This window comes from Drosophila sulfurigaster, chromosome 2L (genome assembly GCF_023558435.1).
Source record: "Drosophila sulfurigaster albostrigata strain 15112-1811.04 chromosome 2L, ASM2355843v2, whole genome shotgun sequence".
In the NCBI taxonomy this organism is placed as follows: Eukaryota; Metazoa; Arthropoda; class Insecta; order Diptera; family Drosophilidae; genus Drosophila; species Drosophila sulfurigaster.
Window position 1 is genome coordinate 15,693,217 of NC_084881.1, and position 10,694 is coordinate 15,703,910.

The window sequence follows — 10,694 nt, forward strand, 5'->3', positions numbered from 1 at the left end:
TTCAATTTATTACTAATTGGCAAACCCAGCCAGCTGGCTGTCAATATTTGTTCAGCGTCTCCTTGTCCACAATATACACAGAATCTACGTCTAGCGTCTCATCACTGGACTGTGAATGCGCATCTTCAGAATTTTCAGCTTGGGCGCGTTTCTCGTTCTTCTGCTGCAGACGCTTGATGCAGTCGCCACAGAAGAACAGCATCAGCTGCAAAGATAAAAGTAATCGCAATGAAGAAGAGGAACAGATGTGTGAGTACTCGAAATCTCAGACTGTATTATAATTAGTCTATAAGTTAGCCCCTTTCCCGCAATATACTTACATGCTCCAATATGCCAATTAATCCCAGCACGGAGAGTCCCAGGAGAAAGCCCAATGAACCGCCAACATCGGCTATAAACTGTGTGGTATCATAGCTGGGACGTTCCTCAATCATCTGCTAGAACAGTGAAGGAAAAAAGTTGAGCAGTTAACTCCTTTTAGCATCTCTCTCTATAGGCATACCGATATCAACTTGGTTGTATAGTAAATGTAGATAAGGGTGCGTGGTTCAGGTTGGTCAAACGTCTTTCGACTTTGTATATAGGTCGTATAGATGCGAGACTCGCAGGGCTGCAAGCAATTGCAGTTATAATCATCGTCGCCTTCATAGACTCTGTAGATATAAAAAGCTAGACACTATACAATCGCGAGATTATTTGAAAAGCTCTTACGCTCTGTAATCCGAGATAAGAGTGCGCATGGAATCGCTGTTGTTGCAAGGTTCTTGCTCTATATCATGCATCCAAGGACCTGAGCAATTTACCTCATCTGTCAGATCTTTCCAAATGCAAATTTCGCCACACTGTAGATACATTTATTCACTATATGCTCTCACTACTGAAGAATACTTACCTTAAGATCACTGTAACCATCTTGCGTTGAACAGGCTTCATCGCGTTTCTCCACATTCGAGAAGATTTGACTCTGCAGCTTGACTTCGATCTCTTCTCTGATATTCACAAACACGTATTCCACACGTCCCGAGCCCTTCATATTGATCTCTATGAAAGTGTATACTTTATAATTGAACTAAGTTTTAGCGATTTTTTACACACCCGTAAAATTCTCTCGTTTGTCATGTATGAAAACGTGCCAGCCTGCACCGGAGATCAAATCTACGTCACTCAGCGATTGGAATAGATTGTGCTCCAGCACTATGGAGTATCCCACCTGCTTGCTGACCCTTTTCATGGCTATCTTTGGTCGCAAAGTGTAACATCTGCCCATGTAAAAGTGCAAGCTGCTATCGATATCCACATCTAAGTTTAAGGGATTAAAGTTTTTATACACTTGCTGTCAATTTCAGGAGTTAGGCTTACTAATTGGATCACCGTTTAGTCCATATGAATAGAAGGTTTGATCCTGTTCGAAGGTGCTGTTCATGAAAAATTCTTCAAGCGGCAGCTCATCATATGGATAATTCATCCAGCAGGTTGCATATTTAGGATGTGGACAGCCACCTTTCGACAAATTCTATAAACATTCACATATAACTTAGATCACAATTGAGAAATCACATTGAAACACACAACTCACAGTCAAAGTATCCTCCTTATAGGGCGGTTCACGACAGATCGTAATCGCAGGCATTTCAATAGTCTCATTTACATTGTAGTAGGAATGCGTTGATATGGGTGGATCCGATAGCTTGGAGAAGCATTCGTAGAGCTGCACAATAACCACAATGCTGCACACAAAGAGCACAAGGTAGCGTATTAATTTGGCAGGATCTCGCAGGACCCAGGATTTGAGTTCCCCCCAATAGCCCATCGTTAATCGCTGACAAGTGATATCCAAATGAATGTCAGTGACATTTTTGGACTAGCCAAAACCCTCTGGACACAATGGCAATATCTTTGGGGTCTGCACAAATTCCCACACTTGCTAACGATAAGCTAATATTGATTTATGTCCCGTGTTACGAGTAGAACGACAAACTCGATAAAGTTCCGGGTATCAAAGCAGAAAGAGTAAACGAGTCAGATATAGAAACAATTACAGATACAGATACATGTTGTTTACAACCAGATACTCGTAGTATACTCATGGAGTGTAACTGCAACTGTACAAATCGGCGTATCAAAACAGGTGTATGGGTGCTCTCTGAATTATGACTTTGTTTGCGATACGTTTAGCCGTTTATCCAACTGAGTTTACCACACATTGAAGCGTTAAATTATCACTTCACTTTTATACATACTTATAATTGTTTATGGACACGCTTATATGTATGTATAATTGATATCCGATTTGCGATTGCAAGCTCGTTATAGCCTGTAGATCTCAAATCTGCGATTTTAGTAGACATTTTATGGCTTTATGTGTTTACTGAGCGTCTGCATGCGCGAAAAACTTTAGTAAAGTTTCATTGTGTCATTGAAGATATTTAAATATTTCCCTTTGGACGAAATTATGGTTCATATAACATTAATGTTGGTAGATTTCAGCTAGGATTTTTTATTATTTCTGCACATTGCGAAATATTTAGTCAATGATAAGAATTTAGTCAATGATAAACCGAAGGCCTTTGCAGCCAGTGATTTAGTAATAATGTTAATTTAAAATAAATAAATAGTCAATGATATTTAGAATTGACTTTGGATTTCAGTAAGTTACTTAAAATACTAAATCTTATTAAAATTCCGGGACATAGATTAATCGTTCAATGCTTTATTAGTAACTTGTACTTAAACCTTTTCCAATTATATTAACTTGTGAAAATGTCATGAAATTATTCTCATTCATTTGTATTTTAGCTAAGCTACAATTATAAATTCTTAGTAATCGTTGTCGATTTTTCATTTTCTTATTTTTTTGATGTTGCTTATGGTATTTATAGTTCATAATTATTTTGTGTTCTTCCTGCTTTATTCTGGACTGTTTTCTTCAAAACATTCTTCAATGAAAAAACGATATTTCATGTAGATACTATTTGAAATATTTTTTTTTTATCAATTCTAGAATATTCGTTTAGAATTTTGAATTATCTATAATCATATAGCTTAAACTCATATAATATCTATGGCTGCTTAGCTTACGTAAAGGCACACAGTCAATAAGTTATGACACGGCTATAGATACAGATGTATTGACCTTATATCTGTTAAGCTGCTCGAATGCTAAGTAGATGTTAGATAAATGCCACAGATACGGCTATATACACACACGTTATGTATATGAACGTATCAGAATAGAAGAGTACGAGGAAGTAGAGGTGGAGGTGGAGGCGGAGGTGAGTGCTGTATGTATCTACCTTGAGCTTTGCAGCAATAACAATTTGTGCGAAAAACAAATGAAAGACAAGCCAAACAATGCGTGCGCATTCACAGATATATCCAGTCGAAGAAGAAGCCCTATGGCCAAGGCATTCCATAGTTGTGACGTTAAATCAGAGCAGAGCAGAGCAGAGTAGAGCAAAAGTAGAGAGCAGAAACATCAGTCGGATCGACTCGACTCGACTCGACTCGATTGCGACCCACTAGCTATACAAAAAAATTTTACAAACATGTACATGAATACTTCGCTATATAGTATTGTCTATATATGATACAGTCCACACACACATAGATAGATAGAGAGCCAGAAGGCACAAAACTAATAAACAAAAAGAAACTTGTGACTAAAAATAGACAAATTGAAACGTTTTCGAGATGAAAAATCCAACAACAGACAACATTAACGGGACGAGGATGTGGACGTGGCTGTGGACATGGATGCTGCTGCTTCTGCCTCTGCCTCTACTTTGGCTTCTGCTTCTGCTTCAGCTGCTGATGCTATAGATGTCGATGTAGTTGTGGCTGATGTGCTGACTATTACGACAAGCGAGCGGGAGCAAGAGTTTGCTTTACTTTTTGTATACAGCTGCAGCATGCGAGATACATTGTCGGACCTCGTCGCTGTGCTGTGCTGTGTTGTACCACACGGCGTATGCGTGCTGTGCTCAGGATACAGCCAACGAATTCGTGTGTCTACCTATTTCTCTGTCATTCTGTGTGTGTGTCTAGTAAATTTAAGATTTAGTTTTTTTTTCTTCTTTCTGTATAGATAGACGAGAGTATTTTGAAATAGCCACAGGCCACAACATCGTCAGTCCGTTTGGCGTTTGGCTGCTGCACAGCGAAAAATTTCATTTGTGTGAAGTTCTTCGCTTCTTCGCAACTAAATAGCTTTTGTTTTAAATTTAGACCAAAGCAGCGGCTATATTAAACGCATATGAATGTTTTTTTAGATTTAGTAGCTCTAGCCTGCATATACTTATGTATGCATATATTATTGCCAAAGTATATGGCCTCATACGCCTTTCCCTCTCTCTCTCTCTCTTGCTCTTTCTGTCTTTCTCTCACTCTCTTTTTCTATATATCTCATGGTCTATGTACTTGTCGATGTTGTGTTGTTGTTTATTATTCCTCGACTGGGGCAGTTTCACACATGGCCAGCTTCTGATGTTAGCGAAGCGAACTAAATCGAATCGATTCGAATCGAATTGAATTGAATCGGCTCAGTTCCCAAAAATATGACCCATATAGTGTCTATTATGTTCGCCTATGTCCGACCGTATCGGGTCTGCCTTTTTACCTGTTTGGAGTCTGAAAAATGTTTTGCGTATATTTTTAGCATGTCACTAATAAATTTGGTAAAATATTTTTTACAATTTTTCAGGCATATAGACGTACATCATCGTGTACAACAGAGCCCACACACACACACTAATGGTTGCTCTATGTCTATGTGCGCTGTACTGAGTCATTTCAATGCTGTCTATAGCATTTCGCATATGATTAATCAATTGCGCCCAGAGGCGTCGCCAACGGGGGGCTCTGTGGCATAAGGATGCCAAATGGGGTGGTAATTAGGAGGCTGCAACTGTGGCAAGTTGAGAAACATTTCCATTTTGCATTTTCACTCATCATTAATAAAAGTCTGGGCGTCTGAATAAAGTACTTCTATACGCAAGTCTACATTGATTATTGCATTTGGATGCACTTGAGTTATACGTTTTTACATATTTACATTGCATATATTTCATCTGTTTGTATTTTGTGTTAGTGGATGAGTTGCCTGGTGACTGGGCTGAATGCAGTCAATTTAATTGGGTGACAAATGCTTACCAAAATATTGTTAATGCTCTACACATCAATGACTAAGTCGAAATGATTCGCTTTTATTGGCTAATTAAGAAGCTATGTGCCTATGGAAATATTTTTGAATTACGCGTGTGCGATTCCCAATTGAGCCAAGGCAATTAATCAATACATTATCAAATGCATAAGAGCCTTATGCAATTGTAATAGCTACTTATGAGCCACATTTTACATCAATAAAATTGATGAGTAATTTCATTTTTTTGGTAGTGTAATGATAGTCCAATTTTGCAAGGCATTACAACACGATTTTGAGTCTGCTTTATTAGGTTATATGTATTTATTTTAATTAAGCGAGTATAGTTTTTAATAAATTTGATTTCAAATTTAAATAAAATATTTTTCCTGAATTGTTTTATTTAAAAAAGGCCAATTAGTTATGCGATTCGACCCTAAGAATCTTTTTAAGAAAATAAACTATTAAAAATGAATTTATTATTATGGGAATTTTTGCTATAAATAAATATGTTAAAAATATGTGAAAACAATACTTTTTTTCTGCAATTTATATTTGCAGAAAATGAATTGTGAGCTGATTCTAATTCTAACTTTTATTTTATTCTTACTTTTATTTTACATTTTCAATAGATATTGAGGATATAATTTATAGAAACATGGTCTATTACATTAATTTCTTTTATTGGTAAAAAAGGATATATTTTGGTTTTTTTTCGGTAAATATTTGTATTTAACGAAAATATGTAAATTATTAAATATTCATAAGGGCACAACTTTAGAATCCTAGAGTTATCAAGCAAAAGGGAAACATTACCTTTTGAAAAAAAAACTGATTATTATGATGATATTTAATCGCTATACATTTTTTAAATATTAAAAAAAACAAAAAAATAATATAAATTAGCGTTTTTATTATCAACAGTGTATTAAGTGTATTCCAAATTTCGAATGATTATTGATGATTTTTTAATTTATTTCACAATTGAACTTGCAGATCAAGCCATTGTTTTCGAAACTTAATATAAAATATTAAATAGGGTAATTTAATTTTTATAACTGGGTGCCGGCAGGAAATCTAAGTAACAGACAGGAGGGCTACCCCATAAAGTATTTATTCTTGGTCAGCGTCAAAGCCAAAACGATATAGCCATGTCAGCCTGTCCGTCTGTCCGTATGAACACCTAGAACTCAGAGACTATAAGAGATCGAATTATAATTCATTTCGGCAGCAATAGTAATGTTTGTCCGCAATCGGAAAAACGGGTACTAACTACGGGCTATGTCTGACAATCTGGTATATTTTGCATATATGGTATATTTATACCCGCTACCCATAGGGTAGCCTAATTTTAAAGCTATTATACAATAAATACTATAGTAGTTATGATTCCTGAAAATTTGGTTGCGATCAGATAAAAGTTATTAAAGAAATACTTTTGTATGGGCAAAAACGCCTACTTACTAGGGGTCTGAGTTGCTTTGGCTGACAATCTGGTATATTGAGCCGTCTATGGTATATTTTGAATGGTGTACTATATCGATGTACCAAATATACCATTTGGTATATTTTTAGTATTTTTGCGCTATATTCGGTATATTTTGAAAATGATACCGCAATATTTTGCCTTTATTAAAAATGGGTACATGGGTCGAGCACACTCGACTGTAGCTTTCTTACTTGTTTTAAAGTAGAATATACTTTAACGATATACCAAACATATAATTTAGCATAGTTGTAGGTATTTTTGCGGTATATTCATTTTGTATATTTTAAAAATAATACCGCAGTATTATGCTTTTATTCAAAATGGGTAGCAGGTATCTCAGAGTCGAGCCCGCTTGACTGTAGCTTTCTTATTTGTTTTGCTATACATTTTTGAAATATTTAAAAAATACATATTTTATTTAGTTACTTTTTTTCTGAACACTTTATTTCCTGTATTGCAAATTTTTAAGTGACTATTTAAGATTTTAAATTTTATCTTCTTCGTATCCAATTTTGTTGCTATTATATTAACTTTACTCTGCAAAAATGAGTGGAAAAATCAAAGAAATGAATACAGTTCTTTATCTTTGGATTCTTAGTGCTATAATAGACTTAGGTCTACAACATTGTATTTATGAAACTGGATCATTGCCATAAATTGTCAGAGCAAAAGTGATTGATATGCATCTGGTTGATTGACAGTTGCAAGTGCAAATTTGAGGTCTCCATTTGGATGGATTACTGCAAGGCGAATTCTCCCAAAGAATTTAAAAGATGCGCGCAGTCGTATCTGTCATGTTGACAATACCAGATCTTATATAATAATGCCATGCCGTAATTCAGGAAGTGTTCATTCATTTGTCACACTTAAAGGTATTTACGCGAGCCGAGGAGCAAGACATCGGCTACCTGGTAACGAATCTGCCTCGAAGCGAAGGCACAAAGCTTGATGATGGGGAATTTGCGTTGCGGATGGCGCTGAGAGGAGGGGTGGAGGGACAACACTGGCTATGCACACGGGAGGCGCACGAGAGATGCAGATGTGGCCGAGTGCACGACGTGAACGAACGACGACAACAACAACAACAACAACGAAGACATCGACGACAACGATGGCGATGGCGACAACAACATCGTGCCTGACGATGGATATTTTTATATCGACAATTTGGATAAGTTCCAATGCATTTAGACGAGAGTTATCTATAGAATATGTATGTATTTTGGTCACGGTTGCTGTTCATCTCAAATATTTTCTGCACCAATTGCTGGCTGAACTGCAGAATAAGCTAAAAACCAGAGCTCTAGCATTACTTGTGATTGAGCCCAACACCGCGATCTGATCTGCGATCTGGCATTCCATTCAAAGTCATCTTTCATCGCTCTATTCTCTGTTGATCTCTCCCTTTAATTTGTCTTGATTCTCTCGTTGGCACTGCACTGCAGGTGCGGTCATTTGATGGACTGCCGTTCACTCAGCATCACTCAGTTCGCTGTTAGACGCTGAAATAGCCCATTGCTTGCAATAATTGTTGCTGTCTCGCATGTGCCACCGTTCCCGCATCTCAGCCCCCTCTTTTGTGGCTGTCCCGCCCCATTTGTGATGCGCATGCCAAAATATCTTGACACTAAAATGCAAAAATTGCTTTGCGTCAATGACTCAAAACCACAAATGTTGTCTCTCTCTCTTTTACAGAACAATAACAATAAGCAGCAAGACAATTGGGGACAGGCGAATCCATTTGTTCGCTTTTGTGGGATCTGCTTTCCTATCTAGCGCAGCTAAAATAGCGTTTAACCAACACAATTCCCATGCTCATAATTTAGTTGTCCCAACTATGTATGCTTAATTTATTCTCCTTTATAAATCGATTACAATAAGGTCTAAATTCAAGGGCAGACAGCTTTGATCTATGTTTAATTGATTTGTGTAAATATTCAACTTAAATTTACAGCTAATATATGATATGCTTTAGAATAGTTCAGTCCACGGGTGGTATGCGTAATTTGTTTTTCATTTGTATAGCTATTAAGATGAATATTGTGTATACGGCATGTGTACCCGTAAATTTATTATTATTATTTTAGATATCTACTTGGATAAAATCGTGTGTCAAAACTCATAAAATGTTTTTTTCTTTTTTTTATGTAGCAAAAAGATTATCGTTCTGATTTAAAAATCTTTGCAAATTTTATTTGAAATTGTGTTGATGTTCCCAATAGTCGATGTTGACGTTCTTCTTCAGCGTTTTGTTGTTGTTTTGTATTTTTCTTGCTCTTGTCTCTTGCTGTTTGATTTGTTTTTGTGAAAATTGCGTAAAATTATTTCTGACAATGTCGCAGATTGTGTTTCAACAAACACAACTAGAAATGCTAAGAAAACAAATACAAAAAAATTACCGAAAAAATATACATATAATATAAATATCTATATATGTGTGTACGTGTGTATAAAAAAAACGAGAAATTATGATCATTTTATCTTATGTGCGATGTGCGAAAAAAACACCACACGCAAAAGCATATTATGTGGATGGCCGATCCGCTGGCCTCTTGAATATGTTTTGCCTTTTCGTTTATAATGATTTTTTTTTTAAGATTCCATCCAAGAAGCGTTGGCGGCGGTGGCGGACCAGTGGCGTCCTATAAAGGGGCATTCTACTATGATCTTTTTGGGGTACCATATGAGAGTAATAGAAGAACCAATGAAGCCCCTTTTTCTCTCAAACGCATGATGAGCCAACACAAATATAATGAAAGAAGGCTTTTAGGCACGTTGTGGCGAAAGCGAATCAAAATTTATAACTATAAATAAGCTAGAAAATTTGAAAATTGTTTGTCTTGGCATTTGATTTTGTTGAGAATTTTCTCGTCGTTGATTTCTTTTCGATTTGTTTTTTGTATTTGCTTAAATTTTATTTTTGTTGATTTTTTTGTTGTTGCATTTTCTTTGTTAATTTTAATATTCAAATCATTTATGAAAAGTATTTTGAGTCATTTTGGTGGGCGACTCAAGAATCTGACACATTGTCGGCGCGTTGAAAGGACTCGAATTCTTATGAACAATGTCGAGCAGTGCAGTACACGACGAATGCTCTTCGGGTACTATGTACATACTGCATTCTATGAGATATTTGTGCATTCTCGCTTAGCATTGAATAAAATGCATTGAATTGCTCTGAAGGACGCCGACAGCATTTATTTGATTTCGACTCTTCTACTTAGTATCTTAGTTCATGTAGACAATTGTATCTATAAGTATTTGCATCTGTATCTGTATCTGCGATAGCATTTGCGATTGCGATTGATGTGGCGTCTGTGGCCATTTATGCTGCATGTGTGTGTGTGTGTGTGTGTGCGTGTGTGTGTCTATCAGGGCGATCAATGTTTCTGAAGTTCACAAGATTCTCGACTTTTATTTTTGTGTGATTTGTAAAAATGCCAGCAGAAAGTTGACGCCAAACAAGATTGTATCATTTCTCTCATTAAATGAACTTGATTTGAAATGATCCTAGAATAGATTCCTATTGCAACTATTTATGTTTTGGATAATTTTGATCATTTATGAAACAATTTACGTCGAGAGCTGTGTGATCAATGCTACACCTGATCCCTGCTCTCGATAGAGACACCTCCGAACCGGTGGCAGATCAAATTGGCATTGAGGTGACCAGAAAAGAATACAATAAAACAAAAGAGGCGAAAAATGATCAGTGAACACACAAGAACAAACAAATACCGACTCGCATGTGTAGAGAAAAGAATTGGTGAAAGCTCGATCTTGATGAAAAAGGAGACAGGGAAAGGGAACAAGCGCAAAGAGAGCACGGATAGGGAGAGAATGAGCAGTAGTCGAAATACTACACAATAAAATATACACAAGGATTTTCACAAATGCAAAATTTGTCATTGAAATGAATTTGACTCACACACAAACACACACGCAACTACCGCTGATCAGCTGTGTGTGAGTGTGTTTGTGTTGGTGGTGAGAGAGCGCATTGCTCACGCATTCATCGTGCAAAGAGCTTTCGCTCTCTCTCTTGTTTGCTCATATACGATCCTGGTC

General features: G+C 36.5%; 1 protein-coding gene across 1 annotated transcript; it reads right to left on the reverse strand.

Annotated features, from left to right (window-relative positions):
- Window positions 1-4: 4 nt before the first annotated feature.
- LOC133835143 (degenerin del-1) lies at window positions 5-2,152 on the reverse strand. Its single transcript, XM_062265038.1, has 8 exons — window positions 1,577-2,152; window positions 1,360-1,513; window positions 1,096-1,299; window positions 893-1,041; window positions 712-842; window positions 503-653; window positions 321-434; window positions 5-205 (listed from the first exon to the last, which is right to left on the reverse strand). The coding sequence occupies exons 1-8, from the start codon at window positions 1,808-1,810 to the stop codon at window positions 41-43; spliced, it is 1,302 nt and encodes a 433-aa protein (XP_062121022.1). The 5' UTR covers window positions 1,811-2,152; the 3' UTR covers window positions 5-40.
- Between the last annotated feature and the right edge of the window lie 8,542 nt (window positions 2,153-10,694).

Excerpts from the sequence above, each read along its gene's own strand:
- LOC133835143 (XM_062265038.1), bottom strand. The coding sequence starts at position 1,810 with ATGGGCTATTGGGGGGAACTCAAATCCTGGGTCCTGCGAGATCCTGCC. Across the intron at positions 843-892 it reads ATGGTTACAGTGATCTTAAG|TGTGGCGAAATTTGCATTTG; the intron begins GTAAGTATTCTT and ends ATGTATCTACAG. Across the intron at positions 435-502 it reads ATACAACCAAGTTGATATCG|ATGATTGAGGAACGTCCCAG; the intron begins GTATGCCTATAG and ends CTGTTCTAGCAG.